The sequence below is a fragment of the Pseudophryne corroboree genome, chromosome 9 (genome assembly GCF_028390025.1).
Source record: "Pseudophryne corroboree isolate aPseCor3 chromosome 9, aPseCor3.hap2, whole genome shotgun sequence".
NCBI lineage: Eukaryota > Metazoa > Chordata > Amphibia > Anura > Myobatrachidae > Pseudophryne > Pseudophryne corroboree.
In genome coordinates, this window is record NC_086452.1 from 442,843,861 (window position 1) to 442,863,945 (window position 20,085).

At 48.6% G+C, this 20,085-nt stretch overlaps 1 protein-coding gene across 2 annotated transcripts; it reads left to right on the top strand.

Moving 5' to 3' along the window:
• The first annotated feature begins 4,998 nt into the window (after positions 1 to 4,998).
• On the top strand, positions 4,999 to 19,691 carry DALRD3 (DALR anticodon binding domain containing 3). Of its 2 annotated transcripts, none has more exons than XM_063941129.1 (13): positions 4,999 to 5,220; positions 6,306 to 6,613; positions 6,926 to 7,221; positions 8,731 to 8,789; positions 9,911 to 10,027; positions 10,669 to 10,739; positions 14,767 to 14,825; positions 15,448 to 15,530; positions 16,604 to 16,727; positions 16,823 to 16,881; positions 17,270 to 17,383; positions 18,713 to 18,781; positions 18,864 to 19,691. In XM_063941129.1, exons 1-13 carry the CDS (start codon positions 5,032 to 5,034, stop codon positions 18,981 to 18,983), a joined length of 1,668 nt encoding a protein of 555 aa, XP_063797199.1. In that variant the 5' UTR covers positions 4,999 to 5,031; the 3' UTR covers positions 18,984 to 19,691. The 2 variants fall into 2 exon arrangements, with proteins under 2 accessions (XP_063797199.1, XP_063797200.1); XM_063941130.1 differs by having other exon boundaries at positions 6,306 to 6,370.
• The last annotated feature ends 394 nt before the right edge of the window (positions 19,692 to 20,085 follow it).

Genomic DNA, 20,085 nt, shown 5'->3' on the forward strand with positions numbered 1-20,085 from the left:
TGGCATCCGTGGCCACCAGGACCCAGTCCCGAATGCCGAATCTGCGGCCCTCTAGAAGATGAGCACTCTGCAACCACCACAGGAGGGATACCCTTGTCCCTGGTGACAGGGTTATCCGCTGAAGCATCTGAAGATGCGACCCGGACCATTTGTCCAGAAGGTTCCACTGTGCGTGGAATCTGCCGAATGGGATTGCTTCGTAGGAAGCCACCATTTTTACCCAGAACCCTTGTGCATTGATGCACTGAGACTTGGTTCGGTTTTAGGAGGTTCCTGACTAGCTCGGATAACTCCCTGGCTTTCTCCTCCGGGAGAAGCACCTTCTTTCTGGACTATGTCCAGAATCATCCCTAGGAACAGAAGACAAGTCGTCGGAACCAGCTGCGATTTTTGGAATATTGAAAATCCAATCGTGCTGCCGCAACACTACCTGATATAGTGCTACACCGATCTCCAACTGTTCCCTGGATCTTACCCTTATCAGGGAATCGTCCAAGTAAAGGATAACTAAAATTCCCTTCCTTCGAAGGAATATCATCATTTCGGTCATTACTTCAGTAAAGACCCGGGGTGCCGTGGACCATCCCTACGGCAGCGTCCGAACTGATACAGTTCTGTACCATAACCTGAAATACCCTTGGTGAGAAGGGTAAATTTTGACATGAAGGTAAGCCTCCTTGATGTCCCGAGACATCATGTAGTCCCCTTCTTCCAGGTTTGCAATCACTGCTCTGAGTGACTCAATTTTGAATTTGAACCTCTGTATGCAAGTGTTCAAAGATTTTAGATTTTAGATTTTAAAATCGGTCTCACCGAGCCGTCTGGCTTCGGTACCACAATAGTGTGGAATAATACCCCGTTCCCTGTTGCAGGAGGGGTACCTTGATTATCACCTGCTGGGAATACAGCTTGTGAATGGCTTCAAAAACTGCCTCCCTGTCAGCGGGAGACGTCGGTAAAACAGACTTTTGGAAACGGCGAGGGGAATACGTCTCGAATTCCAATTTGTACCCCTGAAATATTATCTGAAGGATCCAGGGGTCTACTTGCGAGTGAGCCCACTGCGCACTGAAATTCATTGAGAACGGGACCCCACCGTGCCTGAATTTGTAAAGCCCTAGCGTCATACTGAGGGCTTGGCAGCGGCGGAAAAGGGTTTCTGTTCCTTGGAACTGGCTGATCTCTGCAGCCATTTTCCTCTCCCTCTGTCACGAGCAGAAAAGAGGAACCCTTTTGTCCGCTTGCCAACCAGGACTGCGCCTGATAATACGGCGTCTTATTTTGAGAGGCGACCTGGGGTACATCCCCTCTTTTAAGGCAATACTTCCAAATGCCGTTTGGAATCCGCATCACCTGACCACTTTACTGGAATAATTGGACAACGCACTTATACTTGATGCCAGTCGGCAAATATTCCGCTGTGCATCCTGCATATATAGAAATGCATCTTTTAATAGCTCTATAGGCAATAATATACTGTCCTTATCTAGGATATCATATTTCCAGTCAGGGAATCCGACCACGCCAACCCAGCACTGCACATCCAGGCTGAGGCGATTGCTGGTCGCAGTATAACACCAGTATGTGTGTAAATACATTTTAGGATACGCTCCTGCTTTCTATCAGCAGGATCCTTAAGGGCGGCCATCTCAGGAGAGGGTAGAGCCCTTGTTTTTACAAGCGTGTGAGCGCTTTATCCACCCTAGGGGGTGTTTCCCAACGCACCCTAACCTCTGGCGGGAAAAGGTATACTGCCAATAACTTTTTAGAAAATATCAATTGTTATCGGGGGGAAACCCACGCATCATCACACACCTCATTTTATTTCTCAGATTCAGGAAAACTACAGGAAGTTTTTCCTCACCAAACATAATACCCCTTTTTTTTGGTGGTATTCATATTATCAGAAAAGTGTAAACTTTTTCCATTGCCTCAATCATGCAATGTGTGGCCCTATTGGAAATCACGGTTGTCTCTTCACCGTCGACACAGGAGTCAGTACCCCTGTCGGCATCTGTATCTGAGGTAACGGGCGCTTTAGGGCCCCTGTATGAGACGTCTGGACATGCACAAGCTGAGTAGCCGGCTGTCTCATGTCAACCACTGTCTTTTATACAAAGCTGACACTGTCACGCAATTTCAACAGTACATCCACTCAGGTGTCGACCCCCTAGGGGGTGACAACACAATTTCAGACACTCTACTCCGTCTCCTTATCATTTTTCTCCTCATACATGTCGACACCAACGTACCGACACACAGCACACACACAGGGAATGCTCTGATAGAGGACAGGACCCCACTAGCCCTTTGGGGAGACAGAGGGAGAGTTTGCCAGCACACACCAGAGCGCTATATATATACAGGGATAACCTTATATAAGTGTTTTTCCCTTTATAGCTGCTGTATTGTTATATACTGCGCCTAATTTGTGCCCCCCTCTCTTTTTTAACCCCTTTCTGTAGTGTAGTGACTGCAGGGGAGAGCCAGGGAGCTTCCCTCCAACTGAGCTGTGAGGGAAAATGGCGCCAGTGTGCTGAGGAGATAGGCTCCGCCCCTTTCTCGGCGTCCTTATCATCCTTTTTCTGTATGTTTTGGCAGGGGTTAAATGCATCCATATAGCCCAGGAGTTATATGTGATGCATTTATTTTAGCCATATAAGGTTTTTTTATCGATTTATTGCGTCTCAGGGCGCTGCCCCCCCCAGCGCCCTGCACCCTCAGTGACCGGAGTGTGAAGTGTGCTGAGAGCAATGGCGCACAGCTGCGGTGCTGTGCGCTACCTTATCTGAAGACAGGATCGTCTTCTGCCGCCGATTTTTCCGGACCTCTTCGCTCTTCTGGCTCTGTAAGGGGGACGGCGGCGCGGCTCCGGTGACCCATCCAGGCTGAACCTGTGATCGTCCCTCTGGAGCTAATGTCCAGTAGCCTAAGAAGCCCAATCCACTCTGCACGCAGGTGAGTTCGCTTCTTCTCCCCTTAGTCCCTCGATGCAGTGAGCCTGTTGCCAGCAGGTCTCACTGAAAATAATAAACCTAAACTAAAACTTTCACAAAGAGCTCAGGAGAGCCCCTAGTGTGCACCCTTCTCGTCGGGCACAGAAATCTAACTGAGGCTTGGAGGAGGGTCATAGGGGGAGGAGCCAGTGCACACCAGGTGATCCTAAAGCTTTCTTTAGATGTGCCCAGTCTCCTGCGGAGCCGCTATTCCCCATGGTCCTTACGGAGTTCCCAGCATCCACTAGGACGTCAGAGAAAAAAAGTTAACAAGATGAAGATCTCTATTTAAAAAAAAAAACCACCCACCAAGCTGAAGCGACTGCATGAAGTGGCCCAAAAATGACTCTACAACGTGCAGCCAGAAGGGGGTCAGACTCTTGGAGATATTTGCAAAATCAACTCTGCATGACACAACTGTCCCTACTTTGTAATACATAGGGCGGTATTGGTAGCGAGGGCGCCCTAACCCTTTACACAGCTAAACCTGATTACTATGGGCGAGATATGTGCAATAACGGGGATCACTTTAGAAAGGAGATTGGGTGTGATATATCATTTGAATAGCGCCCACAGTATTTGCCACTGGATATGCTTATGCCTGGAAATGTGTATGCTTCTCAGTATTGACAATTGGGGATGCGGTTATCACCCTGGCAGTCAGGATCCCAACACCGGGATCCCCGACTTCCACAAAGACAGCAGGGGGACAATGGCTATTCCCACTCGTGGGGGTCCACGACACCATAGACATACCCTCCAATAGTACCTTTTTGGCAGGTACAGTACCTTTTTTTATGGTCTGTACCGATTTTTGGCTCTCTATACTTCCATTGAAAGTATAGGAAAAGGGTAGATGCTAGAATCAAGTGGGCTAAGGGACCTTTTCCATTTGTGGGGAGGAGCCACGACACAAGGGGGAGGAGCTATGCCAGCGGGATAGTTCCTCTACTATCCACGCCACCAACTATTACCTTTAGTAATCAGGTGGCGAGCGAAGCGGAGCGAGCCACCGAGCCCGAAGCGTGGCGAGCGAAGCGAGCCCGCGAGGGTACTTCTTGGGTACCCTGTTCGTCCATAGCTCCTCCCCCTGGTGACGTGTCTCCTCCCCTAGGTACGTCAGAAGGTCCCTTCTCCCACTCCGATATAGAATCAACCAATAGTAAAGTGTGGTGAGCGAAGCGAGACACCGAGCCCTAAGCGTGGCGAGCGGAGCAAAGCGAGCCCGCAATGGTCCAATGCTGCATAGAAAAGAAAACTGACCCCAAATGGACGGAGAACGAAGAAAACATTTAGGTGCTGTAAGGGTGGAAGTTCTCTCCTGCCCACTCGTTATGTCACTTCCAGGTCCTGAGCACGAAGGTAACATCGACACAACCCTGCTGACAGTGCTTCCATGGTTGTTTCTAAATCGGAGTGGGAGAAGGGACTTCTGACGTCACTAGGGGAGGAGGCACGTCAACAGGGGGAGGAGCTATGGCTGAACAGGGTACCTGAGAAGTACCCTCGCGGCCTCGCTTCGCTCGCCATCTGATTACTAAAGGTAATAGTTGGTGGCGTGGATAGTAGAGGAACTATCCCGCTGGCCTAGCTCCTCCCCTTTGTGTCGTGGCTCCTCCCCCTGACGTAAAAGGTCCCTTAGGCCACTTGAATCTAGCATTTACCCTTTTCCTATCCTTTCAATGGAAGTTTGGAGAGACAAAAATCGGTACAGACCATAAAAAAAAGGCACTGTACCTGTTAAAAAGGTATTGTTGGAGGGTATGTATTATCCACATAGTAACAACTTCCTTCAACAAATATTAATGAATAGCTGTAAAATACATGTCTAAGATGTAAGTGACTGCACTGTAAAATGGTTCTTGGGGATAACCTGATACAATTCAGTTTAAACTATGAATTCCTCAAACTATGCCACAACCAATATGGCTTCCATAACAAACCAGAAACGTCATACCCTACAGTCCACAGGCATTACCTTCCGCATAAACAGTGGTTTGAACACTAAGGTTCCGTTTCGTTCTTTCTCTTAGCCATGGAGGCTGAGCGCAGCGGGACGGGTCCAGTCTGGGTGTCCGAAGCCCTGCGGGCCCTAGGTGCTGCACTGGAGGGCTCCCGTGCGCCACCTACCGCCTGGTTCAAAGAAAGCAGCCAGAAGAACCTGAGGAGCAGAGATTTCCTGGCACCCCGAGGAGCGCTGCAGAAAAGCTTCCCGGATGGAGAGGTGCATGGCATATGGGGCTGATCTCAATGTTGATGCATGCTGCTGGGGTGGGGTGGAGTGGTCCTTGTAAGGCCGGCAGCTTGTAGCAATGAATTAAGCAGTTGTGGAACGACAAGTCTCAGCATTCCTGTGGAAAAACCAAGGTATGCTGGGACTTCTGGTTCCACAGCTGCTGGGATGCAACAGATTGTCAAGTCTGACTGAAAAGAGATGTTTATCTTCTTAATATAGACACATTAATTAGGCTTACCATCCTATTCCTTTAAACAGGGACACTCATAAATTACACAGGTTCTGGGGCTGGCTGACTTCAAACCTGATTTTCACCTGGTTTTAATCAGCCACAGAACCTGTGTAATCCATGTGTCCCAGTTTAAAGGGATAGTATGGTAAGCCTAATTCTAAGGACACATTATATAAGGCAGCCTGTCTCCATTGCGGTAATGGTGTACAGATCATGCTGGGAGTTACAGTACAACCGCAGTGGAAGAGCCACAGGTCACATGCCTGTATGAATGAGCAGATAAATGATATGCCGGCTGTCATGATCCCAACAGTGCGATCCTGTCCGCCAGTATGCCGGCAGCGAGGCGAGTGCTAGAAACGCCCTTGCGGGCTCGCATTCGCCACGCTGTGGGCACGGTGGCTCTCTGCGCTAGCCACAGGTTATATTCTCCCTCTATGGATGTCATGGACACCCACAGGGGGAGAATAGCCTGTGTCGCCGGCATTCCGGTGGCGGCATTTCACCCGTCGGGATTCCGGTGTTGGTATTGTGACCGCTGGGATCCCAACTGGCGGTATTTTAACTGATCCCGGCAAATGAATGAAATCTGCTGGCTTCAGAATGTTGTCACTATTTATGTAACTATTTATATTACTCTGATCATATATGAGGAATGTATTGTTTGTTACGTGTCCTCTTCAGTGGAACTCAGCCATAGCCTACACATTCACAGAGCGCTAGTGACATCACTGAGACACGAAGCACTGTTTCGTCATTACGAGAGTTATAAAGTGAGCTTCCCGGTCTACCGTAGTTTGATTATCAATTGTGTCTTTTTCTTTTTTTTTTTTCTGCCCAGGTGCCTGAAGAACTTCTGCAAAAATTGATGTCCATAAATGTCTCGGGCGTCCCGCCTATAAAGAGGTGCCAGCAGACTGAAGCCGGACTCGTCGTGCAGTTGGACAGGCCGGCTGTTTTCCATCGGGTCCTCAGAGACTTTACTCCGTATCTGAGACCCGCTCCCTCCGTAACGGACAGCGCGCAGAATATTATTCTTCTGAATTGCTCTCCATTGCAGGCCTGCCGCAGCCTGGACACCATTAAACTCAGCCATCTGAGGGCCGTGTTGATAGCAGATCATCTGGCTGAGGTGCTCAGATCGAGAGGGTCCGTAAATTCCTCCATTTATGTGGAGCCAGCTAGTGAGCGGGTGGTAGGGTCACGTTTCCGCAGCCAGAGTAGAGCTATATGGGGGCAAAGATCCATGCAGTAAACACAGAGCGTCATGTAAACCCCATTAGTGCTTAAACTTATTTAGGTTTAGTTTAACAGCCCCTAAAATTTACCTACCGCCTCTGTATGTTCATTAAATGTGTATTTTTGTAAAAATGACATTAGATGCAGTTATTACTATATATTCTTATTGTATAACTTCGTTCATCATTCCTCTTTAAAGCTGAATTCCCCTCTTTACTCCAGGGAACAGGTACATCTGGTTCCGGCAGGCCACAGCGAAGAGGTTGCAGCATTTTTATACCAGCTAGGGGTCTCCTGGCCTCGTACTGAAGAAGCGGACATTCTAGAGAAGACTATTTCAGGTTATGAAGACTATCTGAAGGGGAAGGTTCTCACCAGCCACACCAGTGTGGACCCCGGACAACCAGCAGAGGAATTTTTTTACCAACGTGTCCTCTTCAGCGTCCCACTGAAATCATATACAGAGGAACAGAACTTGTGTCTGCAGGGATATGACCCGAATCTGGACACCTTCCAAGGTAAGCCGTGAATTTCTGGCCCTGCTAGTGGGCTCCCTTCTCACCAGCTCACTGTATGTTCACAGCTGCTGTGACATGGCTGTAACCCCTGCTGCCAAGTATAGGGATCTTACAATGGAGCATCCAGCCAGGGTCTTGGGATCTTCTGTCTCTTCACACCCTATGGTCCTGTAGCAGTGACCAGGGCTCAGAACCCTTCAGCTTGGTTCTAGTCATGTGATTGCTGTAACAATCAGAATCAGCTTTGTTGGCCAGGTATACTTGCGTATACTAGGAATTTGTCTTCGGTTTGCTATACAACAGCCAAGTAGGTAACAGATAAGCAGGTGTGTGTGTGTGTGTGTGTGGGGGCAAGTAAAGTCATACAGATAGGTATACCGTACGGACACAAGTGAGTTACATGTACGTGTAGTCAATCAATGTTCAGGAGTTCAGCAGGCGGACCGCTTGGGGAAATAAACTTTTGAGGCTTCTGGTGGACCCGGTGGGGACACCCCTGTAACGCCTGCCTGCAGGAAGCAAGTTTACCATGCTGTGGCCGGGGTGTAGCTGGTCCTTTACTATCTTTGTTGCCCGCTTTTTAGCTCTGGACAGGTACAGGTCCTGCGGTTCTGACCACCTTTTGGAGCCTGCATCTGTCCCTCGTGCTGGCGGAACACGTACCATACCAGTACCAACTCCACAATCACGGAGTAGAAGAGGAGCAGAAGCTTCTGGGGGATGTTGAACTTCCTTAGTTGCCTGAGGAAGAACAACCTCTGCTGCGCTTTTCTGACTGTGGCATCAGCGTTGGACCCCCATTTAAGGTCCCGGGAGATTGTGGTCCCTAGTAACTTGAAGGAGTCCACTAGCGATACCACACTGTCAGCAATCGTTAGAGGAGGTGCACTAGCTGACTTCTTCCTGAAGTCCACTATCATCTCGACAGTTTTGAGGGGGTTGAGCTCAAGGTTGTTGTGGCTGCACCACTGGGCCAACCGTTCTACTTCCCGTCTATAGGCCGATTCTTCCCCGTCCTTGATGAGGCCGATGACGATGGTGTCGTCGTCGAATTTGATGATCTTTACTGATTGCGCCTCTGAGGTGCAGTCATCTGTGTACAAGGAGAAGAGCAGGGGTGAGAGGACACAGCCCTGAGGGGCCCCTGTACTAATGGGCCGCGCTTAAGAGGTGAATTCCCCGCTTTCACCACCTGTGTCCTATCTGTCAAGAAGTCTACAGATAGGACACAGGTCCCAACGAGTCCCAATGATCACAGTAAAGAATTATATTGACAAATAAAATAATGTATTCCCAGCAAAGCCAGCATGGAACATTTATGCAAATACATTAGTTCATTTTCTTTGATAGTTGCAGTTCTTCTCATTGTCTACAGATGTCGCCGTTGCTTTAGAGACTTGGTTGCTGTTCTATGTCAATAGTGACACCTGCTGTCTAAATGAAAGTACTACAGTCAGTCAAAGCAAATGCTTACACGCTGCCTCACATGTAAATGTCTTCTTCATTCAGTGACTACGGTAGATCTGGAACACGTAGCGAGGCTGCAGGGATCTGTCCAGGAGAGAGTGGTAAGTACAACACTGTGTATTACACATAGTGGCGTATTTGTAGTAGGTGCACTGTGTGGTTCCGTCATGACACACTATGTGCCAAGCAGCGGGCCCCTCTTCCTTACACCTGTTGCCAGCGGCCATCTTTCAGGTGGATTATGGCACCAGTGCAGGAGATCACAAAGCCTCTGGTACTGTGCCAGTCTTCTGCACATTCACCATCTTTCTGAAACTATCTCCCGAAGTGGCAGCTGGCAGGAGGTGTGGAGGTTGCCGCTTGGAACAGGTAGTGTGTTGCTACACATGGCCATTCACAGCCGTTAATACCCCTCTGATTATACTTCTTCGCTTGGAGGTGCTGGTTTAAGAGCCCCTCTTGTGCTAGATGTGGTATAGTAAAGTTGTAGCCAATATTTCACTCTTTGGTTAGGCTGATCATTAGTAGTCTGTAGAGGAAGACATGCTAGAGAATGTCCTACTGTTACCTGACTGTGAGCAGGAGTAACTGGCAGGTGCACTCACCAGAGGCCCAGGCTTTGTTGGGCATGCAGGCCACACTTGGGTTCTCCGGTGTAGAGAGAGTGTAACGTGCCAAATAGGTCTCCTCTGTAAGGGAAGGCGGTGGTGCAGGAGGGGTCAGGAGCGGCTTATTGTTGTAGAGCAGGGCTGGCCAGACCGGTCCTCGAGATCTACCAACAGTTCATGTTTTCCAGGCCTCCTGGAGATCTGTAGAATTGTCAGTTAGGAATGAATGCAGCACATCTTAATTAGTAATGACTACACCTGTGCACCAGCTAGGTGGTCTGGAAATGTGTACTGTTGGTAGATCTCGAGGACTGGTTTGGCCAGCCCTGTTGTAGAGAGACTGACACACGAATGCCACTGAAAACATCCTCGTGTGCCATCTTGTGTCACTAATGTCAAGGGTAGAATACCCTTTGTACATTATACGCTGCACACAGGTGAGGGCGCCATTTTGTGGAACAGGCTTCTATTTTCCATGGTTCGGCCTATACACCCGCTGGAAACCACAGACCTCACTAAAGCGCTAGTACCCAGAGACCTATAGGCTGCCTCCTCATTGGTTCAGCCAAAAAATGGACAGTATGTGTGCATCTTTTGTTTCCCTCTATGAGCAGAAGACGGCGTCGCCCTCCACTGTGCTACATGTTGTCAGCTGCGCGGAAGAGTTTCACCAACAGAAGCTGAACCTTCTCTGGAGATTGCTGGACCCCGGAGCCACGGCAGTCACTCAGGTACTAGCTAAAGGCCGGACACCTGGCTGGTCAGGAAGGACCTTTATTCAGAGTGAGGAGCAAATTCACCCCTGTATAAACCACATGGTGATGCAAGGGGCAGAAGTGCAATTAGTTTTGTACAGGGGCAAAATATTAGCTGCTCTCCCATGCAATATATAGTTATATAATCACTGAGCAGCTCCTGTGTACTGGCTGAAACAGTCACACAGGACCCATAGGGTAACGTTGGACGTGTAGTGAGACCCTTCCTGCCATTACCTAATCTCTGGGGGCCTCTTTTCCTGCTCAAGAAAAGGATTCCGGCCTATGACCCAGCTCCGAATCTAGTAATTAGTTTGATGTGGCCTGATTCTGAGTTATTTGCAGTCTGCATCCAATGCCGCTGTTCCCGTAGTTGAGTAATTTTTTTTTACAACTGCGCATTTGATAAAATGACTGAAAACCCATATGGCGCTTGCGTTATACAGTGTAGGCACACAGGCGCTGTTGCGATCTGGCCAGACGGTTATCAGAAAAGTGATGGGAGGTGACCGGGCGAGATGGACCACTTAGTGGGCGTGTTAGGGGAGTGTCAGGGGGCTGGTCACATGGTGTGATTGTTGCTAAAACTGATGCATTCTCTCTCTATCATTTTGCAGAAGCTTTTGATCTGCGGCCCAGTGAAAGTTCTCCATTTCCCATCGCCCATCAGTGGCCCTCAGTATTATCAGTAAGTGGATTCTGGAGAGTCTAGCACGCTTGTGAATATAGGTATACATTGCATTTTCAGTAACTGTAGGGCGGATTTAACTCTCAGGTACTCTAAGGCCTCATACACATTGTAAAGCTTATTAAACTCACTATGACGCTGGTAGTTTAGTACGGAACGTAAGCGAATGTTCCGGTGTGCAGGCAGAGTACAGTGGCGTTCCATGGGAGGGCTCATACAGTATGCTGCATGGAAGCGATGGAATGCGCCTGTAATATTCTGTCACCCGGGGGTATGTATATAAAAAGAAAATGACTGTGCACCGACACTTTGCATCAAACCTGATGGAGCCTGAGAGGTGCTGCAAAGAGGAATGGGCGAAACTGCCCAAAGATAGGTGTGCCAAGCTTGTGGCATCATATTCAAAATGACTTGAGGCTGCAATTGCTGCCAAAGGTGCATCAACAAAGTATTGAGCAAAGGCTGTGAATACTTATGTACATGTGATTTTCTTAGATTTTTATATTTAATAAATTTGCAAACATCTCAAAAACCTTTTTTCACGTGGTCCATTATGGGGTATTGGGGGTTATTCCGAGTCAATCGTAGCTGTGCTAAATTTAGCACAGCTACGATCATTCACAGTGACATGCGGGGGGACGCCCAGCACATGGCTAGCCCAACCCACATGTCAGTGCCGGCGCCCCCCCTCCCCCTCCCCCCCCCCTCGCAGAAGTGCAAAGGCATCGCACAGCGGCGATGCCTTTACACTTCAAGAGTAGCTCCCGGCCAGCGCAGCTTCATTGTGCTGGCCGGGAGCTACTCGTCGCTCCCCGGCCCGCAGCAGCTGCGTGTGACGTCACGCAGCCGCCGCGGACCGCCCCCCCCCCCCCCCCCAACGGTCCGGACCACTCCCCCTAAACGCCGCCGTTCAGCCCCCTCCCGCCCAGCGACCGCCTCTGTCTCAGAGGCTATCGCTAGGCACCGACAGCTGCCATGCGCGGCGCGACCCGATCGCTGCGACAAACTGCAGCGAGCGATCGGGTCGGACTGACCCCCCTTGTGTGTAGAATTTTGAGGGGAAAAAAATAATTTTCTCTAACGTCCTAGTGGATGCTGGGGACTCCGTAAGGACCATGGGGAATAGCGGGCTCCGCAGGAGACTGGGCACTCTAAAGAAAGATTTAGTACTATCTGGTGTGCTCTGGCTCCTCCCTCTATGTCCCTCCTCCAGACCTCAGTTAGAATCTGTGCCCGGCCAGAGCTGGGTGCTCCTAGTGGGCTCTCCTGAGCTTGCTAATAAGAAAGTATTTTAGTTAGGTTTTTTTATTTTCAGAGAGCTTCTGCTGGCAACAGACTCTCTGCTACGTGGGACTGAGGGGAGAGAAGCAAACCTACTAACTGCGGCTAGGTTGCGCTTCTTAGGCTACTGGACACCATTAGCTCCAGAGGGATCGAACACAGGACCTGACCTTGTCGTCCGTTCCCGGAGCCGCGCCGCCGTCCCCCTCGCAGAGCCAGAAGACAGAAGCCGGCAGAAGCAGAGAAGACATCGAAATCGGCGGCAGAAGACTCCTGTCTTCACATGAGGTAGCGCACAGCACTGTAGCTGTGCGCCATTGCGCCCACACTAACCCACACACTCCGGTCACTGTAGGGTGCAGGGCGCAGGGGGGGGCGCCCTGGGCAGCAATTGATACCTCCTGGCGAAAGCTGCATATAGACAGTGGGACACTGTTATATGTATGAGCCCCCGCCATTTATTTTACAAAAAAATCGCGGGACAGAAGCCCGCCGCTGAGGGGGCGGGGCCTTCTTCCTCAGCACTCACCAGCGCCATTTTCCTTCCACAGCTCCGCTGAGAGGAAGCTCCCCAGGCTCTCCCCTGCAGAATCACGGTAGAGGGGTAAAAAAGAGAGGGGGGGGGGGGCACATAAATTTAGGCGCATTAATAATATTACAGCAGCTACTGGGTAAACACTAAGTTACTGTGTAATCCCTGGGTTATATAGCGCTGGGGTGTGTGCTGGCATACTCTCTCTCTGTCTCTCCAAAAGGCCTTGTGGGGGTCCTGTCCTCATTTAGAGCTTCCCCTGTGTGTGTGGTGTGTCGGTACGCGTGTGTCGACATGTTTGACGAAGGGGGCTATGTGGAGGCAGAGCAAGTGCAGTTGACTGATGTGTCGCCGCCGACGGTGCCGACACCTGATTGGATGGATATGTGGAAGGAATTAAATGATAATGTAAACTCCTTACATAAAAGGTTGGATAAAGCTGATACCTCGGGCCAGTCAGGGTCTCCACCTATGCCTGATCCTACAGCGCAGATGCCCTCAGGGTCTCAAAAGCGCCCACTATCCAAAATGGTTGACACAGATGTCGACACGGATTCTGACTCCAGTGTCGACGACGATGATGCAAAATTGCAACCAAAAATGACAAAAGCTATACGTTACATGATTATAGCGATGAAGGATGTTTTACACATATCAGAGGTAAACCCTGTCCCTGACAAGAGGGTTTATATGTATGGGGAGAAAAAGCAAGAGGTGACTTTTCCCCCTTCACATGAGTTAAATGAGTTATGTGAAAGAGCGTGGGATTCCCCAGATAAGAAAGTCCTGATTTCCAAAAGGTTACTTATGGCGTACCCTTTCCCGCCAGAGGACAGGGTGCGCTGGGAATCCTCCCCTAGGGTAGATAAAGCTCTCACACGCTTATCTAAGAAGGTGGCCCTGCCGTCGCAGGATACGGCCACCCTAAAGGATCCTGCAGATAGAAAGCAGGAAAGTATCCTGAAATCTGTTTATACACATTCAGGGACTCTACTGAGGCCGGCAATTGCGTAGGCGTGGATGTGTAGTGCTGTAGCAGCATGGACAGATAATCTGTCTGAGGAAATGGATACCTTGGACAGGGATACCATTATGCTGACCCTGGGGCATATAAAAGATATATGTCCTATATATGAGGGATGCCCAGAGGGATATTTGCCTGCTGGGCTCTAGAATTAATGCAATGTCAATTTCTGCCAGGAGGGTCCTGTGGACTCGGCAGTGGACAGGTGATGCAGACTCCAAAAAACACATGGAGGAAGTCAAACTTTTTGCCATATATTCCCTTGTTGACTGGATAAGTGTATCACAAGTTATACGGTGTGATTGGTGTGGCTGGTATGAGTCTTACCCGGGATTCCAAAATCCTTTCCTTATCATGTCTGCTCTTCCGGGCACAGTATCCTTACTGAGGTCTGGAGGAGGGGCATAGAGGGAGGAGCCAGTGCACACCAGATAGTACTAAATCTTTCTTTAGAGTGCCCAGTCTCCTGCGGAGCCCGCTATTCCCCATGGTCCTTACGAAGTCCCCAGCATCCACTACGGACTATGAGAAATAGATTTACCGGTGAGTAAAATCTTATTTATTCCAGGTTGGAATAAGGCTGTAACATAATAAAATGTGGAAAAAGTGAAGTGCTGTGAATACTTTTTGGATGCACTGTATTTTTTATTTTATTTTATATCAGAATTGTTTCAGTTCCGTTTGGTTCTGTTGAAATAAAAGTGATACATTTATGACTATTATTTATTTGTGAATGTACACATAGTTTGATCTCGGTGGCATCACAAATTACTGAAATATTGGCTGAAATAGCAAGTAAAGCCATTATTTGAGAGAACATACCAAAGACTTTATAACTGAGCGGAATGATATACCTGAAACAGCTGGGGTGTTTATACTAACTGAATATGACCATCACGTTCTGTCACCGGTCTGTTATCTGTAAGGAGCTTCCCACAGCAGACACAGTGTGAGTGATGGTTTTGTAGACTTGCTGTGTAGTTTGGTTGATTGTCACACAGGGGCAGGGCCTGTGACGTCTCAGCAGCTTAAGTGACTGCATTCTCCACTTTCTAACCGGTATCATGGGGGAAGGGTGCTTCAGCTGTCTGTATTAGAGTGTAGAAAGTATACGTTGAGCGTTAATGCGCACTGCTGTATTGGTGTATTTGCTAGTTATCCGTCAATTTGTGTTTATTTCTCCTCTGCAGTCTCCGGAAATCTCAGATGCGTGAAGCTTCAGTCATGAAGTATGGAGAGAGCGTACAAGGTTACGTATAGCATGGTTTTCTCTCCGCAAAGTTTATTTAATGTGTGATAAACCGATTATTCAGGCAGAAAGCACAGGGTAGCACATTTAGCAGATGTATTGTATGGTACTGAGAAAATTCACCTGCAGGGAACTTTATTGTACAAATTTAATATGTTTGCACTTGGATAAGACAAACGGATCTGCCTATTATATTATTATCCCTTATATGTGTATATATAAAGTATCTGTGGCGCCTGTAAAGAGTGCATAAACAGATACACTGCCGATATAAAGTGAAAAAGACTTCTAGTTCAATGAAGGCAGAGCTTGGGAGGATAAAAGCCATATAAACATTATACCCACAGAGTCCGTGCCGGCTAAGCATTAGGGTTTAGTGCCACGGTTGTCACGGGAAGGGGGGATTAGAATAAGTGAGGAAACGAAGAACACATGACAGAAGAGGGCCCTGCTTGTGAGCACTTACAATCTATAGAGGAGGGATTAAAGTGCACCCGTTACCTGAGTACCTACAAAAGTGGAGTCGGCCATTTTGTCAGCTGAACCAATATTCTGTCTATTCGTCACTACAATGAGAGACGTACCTAAGACAGTGTCTGAACGTTTACTTGTTCTATATCAGGTGACAGCTGGGATGGAATCATCACCTGTCTAACTTCCGCCGCAGTCAGGTTCGAGCTCATGGCGACACCTCATCGCAGCCAGGTAACATCCAGCTCTTCCTCAGAATGTCTTTATACCTGTATTTCTATCCCCCGACTGTGTACTCCAACTGTCACAAATGAATGGACACTTCTAACAACTAGCGCAAAGGAAAATGGCTGAGTTGCCTATAGCAACGTCATCCTTCTCCTTTCTAAATGGTTTCCGTGCAGATGTTGATGTCTCTTGAATAAAATAAAAGCTGATTACGTCTCAGAGGTGGCGGTTCAGCCATTTTTACATAAATATCCGATCTCTTATTTGACACTTATTTAGTAACCAGATGCACTGTATGTTCTGTAACTCGCAGCATCCAATCGCGTGTTGGCTTTCATGTTCTAAACCATGCTGAAGAAATGTCTGGTTGCTATTGGCTATTGCATTGTACTACATGCAGAGGTCTATTTACTAAGGGGTCTATTCATGAAGTAGTGAAAAGTGTGGAGAAGTGAGCCAGTGGAGAAGTTGCCCATGGCAACCAATCAGCATTGAAGTAACATTTATAATTTGCATACTATACAATTGTACGGAGCAGCTGATTGGTTGCCATGGGCAACTTCTCCACAGGCTCACTTCTCCACTCTTATCACTGTCTTGGCCGGAGATAAAGTACCAGCCAATCAGCGTCTAACTGCCATGTTACAGCTGGGTTTGAAAAATGACAGGAGCTGATTGGCTAGTACTTTATCTCCGTCCACTTTATTTAAGGCTTAGTAAATAGACCCCTAAGCCACATTGTATGCTTGGACAGTCAGTTGAGAATTGACCTTTCACCATTTATTATTCAATACAATTATTATTATTTAAGGTTCAGTCCTCAACATGCGGCTATCCAGGATGCCACATTTATAACATTCCCTAGTAGCAACACTATAGCAAGGCATGTTGGCATTTGTAGTTCCACAACAACTGTGACTGTTTATCAGCCTTTTAGTCCTCATTGGCAGTGTTTGTGCTAAAGAGTATCAGGTGGGAATGGCTCGGAGCAATAGAGCACAACATGTCATTAAAACAAAAAGAAATATAAAGTATACTAAACGGTTTTGTTTTTTTTCTTGTTTGTGTTTTCCGTGCAGGTAACTGTGGACATAGAGGACTCAAACATCACCACAAAGGGAACAAAGAGTGGAGCGTTTGTGATGTATAACTGCGCGCGCCTGGCCACCATGTTTAATAGCTATGACAGCGCTGTCCACCAAGGTACAAAGTCCTGGCGGTTATTCTGGACAGCAGCCTGCGGTGCTGGGTAATGGGTGGTTGAGTAGGGTCACGTGACCAGCATTCCTCTCTTTCAGGCTTGTATCCCGGCTTCCCGCCGGCTGAAGAAATCAACTATTCCAGCCTGAGTGAGGAGGTGAGCACATGCTGCTTTCACAGGCCTGTGATTGGCTGCATCCTTATGTGTGACTCAGCCAATCCACAGGCTGCATATCTGCAAAGGCCGGCTGCCAAGCTGTCAGTCACTGTGCGCCTGCTGTGTTATAGGAGCTGATTGCTCGGAACATGACGGCTGTCTGCAGGGGAGTGATAGAGTATGGTGGTCGAACTCCGCTAGGGATCCTATAAAGCAGGCACAGCCTCTGATATATATTACTGTGTGTCTATAGAATATGCTGAGGATCTCTCTGGAGGTTTGCAGGGAAACATGGACAGGAGCAGAACGGCCGTAGCATGCTCTTCATTGGATTGCAGCCTGTAGGGTTTGCGCACAGCCAGCTCACGTCTCCCGTTTCACCACACAGGGAGAATGGCTTCTTCTCTTCAATTATATCATGATGTTCCCAGAGGTCCTCAGCCAGTCGGCAGAGATTTCCCTGACGTCCCCCGGGATCCGGGTCACAGCTAACACGGAGGCGGTGAGTGGTCTCTCCCGGGGCTGGATGATGGTAGTTGCAGCATCCAGCTGAGTCTGCAGGGCATAGGTAGGATTGTATAGAGAGCCTGTTATTTCTGCTATATCCCTACTTCTGAAGTGGGTAGGATAGAAGAACCTGGAATATGACACAGTACAGTTGGTGTAGTGGTTAGTATTACCGCCTCACTGCTCTGAGTCTAATTACTGACCGAGGCAATGTTTGTGTGGAGTTTGTATGTTCTTCGTGGGTTTCCTTCCACTCTCCAAAAACATACGGTTTATTGGCTTCCTACAAAAAACGAACCCAGCAGTGTATGTGTGTCCATATGATGGGGACTATAGAGTGTAAGCTCCACTGGGGCAGGGACTGATGTGAGTGACGGAAATATACTCTGTACGGCTCTGCGGTATACGTGTGCGCTCTATACATGACTGTTCACAATAATAATAATGATAAATGGCCAATCAGCAGCACTGATTATGTCAGATGTGTGCTGATGCTGTGGGAGGCAGTAACCTGCTCACCTATGATTGTGTAAGGACAGGGCTGTATGTGACATGAGGTGAGGAGAGTAATGGAGGAGGCAAGAAGACAGACTGAGAGTTATATAGTGGGAGGAGCAGGGTCCCCAGCAGCACAGAGTATATCAGGAGATGAGTGATGTGTCAGTGAGGACAGGGCTGCATGTGACAGGGGACAGTAACATGATGTGAGGAGGGGGATGGAGGCAGCAGGAGGCCAGAGACTGAGAGTTATATAGTGGGAGGAGCAGGGTCCCCAGCAGCACAGAGTATATCAGGAGATGAGTGATGTGTCAGTGAGGACAGGGCTGCATGTGACAGGGGACAGTAACATGATGTGAGGAGGGGGATGGAGGCAGCAGGAGGCCAGAGACTGAGAGTTATATAGTGGGAGGAGCAGGGTCCCCAGCAGCACAGAGTATATCAGGAGATGAGTGATGTGTCAGTGAGGACAGGGCTGCATGTGACAGGGGCAGTGACATGATGTGAGGAGGGGAATGGAGGCAGCAGGAAGCCACAGACTGAGAGTTATATAGTGGAAGGAGCAGGGTCCCCAGCAGCATAGAGTATATCTGGAGATAAGTGATGTGTCAGTGAGGACAGAGCTGCATGTGACAGGGGCAGTGACATGATGTGAGGAGGGGAATGGAGGCAGCAGGAAGCCACAGGCTGAGTGTTATATAGTGGGAGGAGCAGAGTCCCCCAGCAGCACAGAGTAGTGATATGAGGCTCCTGACTTACTGGTGCTGAAAGATTGTGGTGGGAAACATCACGTATATGAAATAACATCTAACTTGTTTTGTTCCAGGTATGTAAATTCCTTGTAGGCCTCAGCATGGACTTCAGCTGCTATTACAACAGAGTGCACATTCTAGGGGTGAGTCTTATTACACATATGCAGAAGGACAGAGCGTTATGCATCCACCTGAAAATGACCCTGTTTTATAAACCCCCTGCAGGAGCCGCTGCCTCATCTCTTCGGCCAGATGTTTGCCCGCTTGCATCTGATGAAAGCCGTCAGGAGTGTTCTGCGTTCTGCGCTAGACACCCTGCATATACTTCCACTGACACAGATATAACTCCGTCCTGGGGAGGGGTAACATGTACCGCGACCATGGGGAACGGGCTGTGTCACTGAGAAGTCTCGCTGGAGGGACTGCAACAAATCCTGAATGAGCACTCCCAGAGGCCCCAGGGTGGTCCTGCTGCTACAGCCTTCCTTGGTGATGACCTCTGGAGGAGCAGTGATTGATGATGCACCAAAGCGCCAGCACCTAGTGATTACAGGAAGTACCTGGAAGCGGAACTTAAAATGCAGTATACAGATATTATCAGGAACAACGGCATATTTTGGATAACACAGACAGATGTAGCACATTTATGAGAGGAAGAATATTCCCATTCACCAGAATGTTATACAGAATGAATATATATATAAATCTATACACACACATGATATATACATGTGTACAGAGACTATGGGGTATATTCAATTAGGGTCGAAAACTGCCGTCTGTCGAAAAGACGGCAATTTTCGACTTTTTAAGGTCAAATAATGGTTCGACCTATTCAATCCCTGCAGTTTTTATTCCGCAAGTTGTGGAATTCGACTTGTCGAATAGTACGTGAATCGGCGGTATAGCTGCCGATTCACGTACTTTTGAGTGAAACGGGGCCAAATTCGACAGGATTTGGCCCCGTTTCCGACCATCTCAGTCCAACATAAAAAAATGTCGGACTGAGATGTGGGACCCAGAGGAGGAGAGGGAGAGGGGAGCCGCGGGGAGACGGGGGAGAGCAGCGCTACAGCAGGATGTCTCACAGCTGCGCCGCTCACGACAGCGTCCACCCGGCTCCAGCAAGTGAGGTCACGCTTGCTGGAGCCGGGTGGACACTGCAGTGAGGTCAGGCGGCTGTGAGACATCCTTCTGTAGCGCTGCTCTCCTCCGTCTGCCCGCTGGTCTCCCCCTTCTCCGGTCCCTCATCTCAATTCGACTTTTTAAAAGTCGAATTGAGATGAGATTGAATAGGGGTTGTTGGATCCATTCCGACAAATGCATGTCGGAATGGATCCGACCCTAATTGAATATACCCTATATATGACATTGTAACCATCATCTATTGTAATAAGCTATTTCTAATACGTCCTAGAGGATGCTGGGGACGACATCAAGACCATGG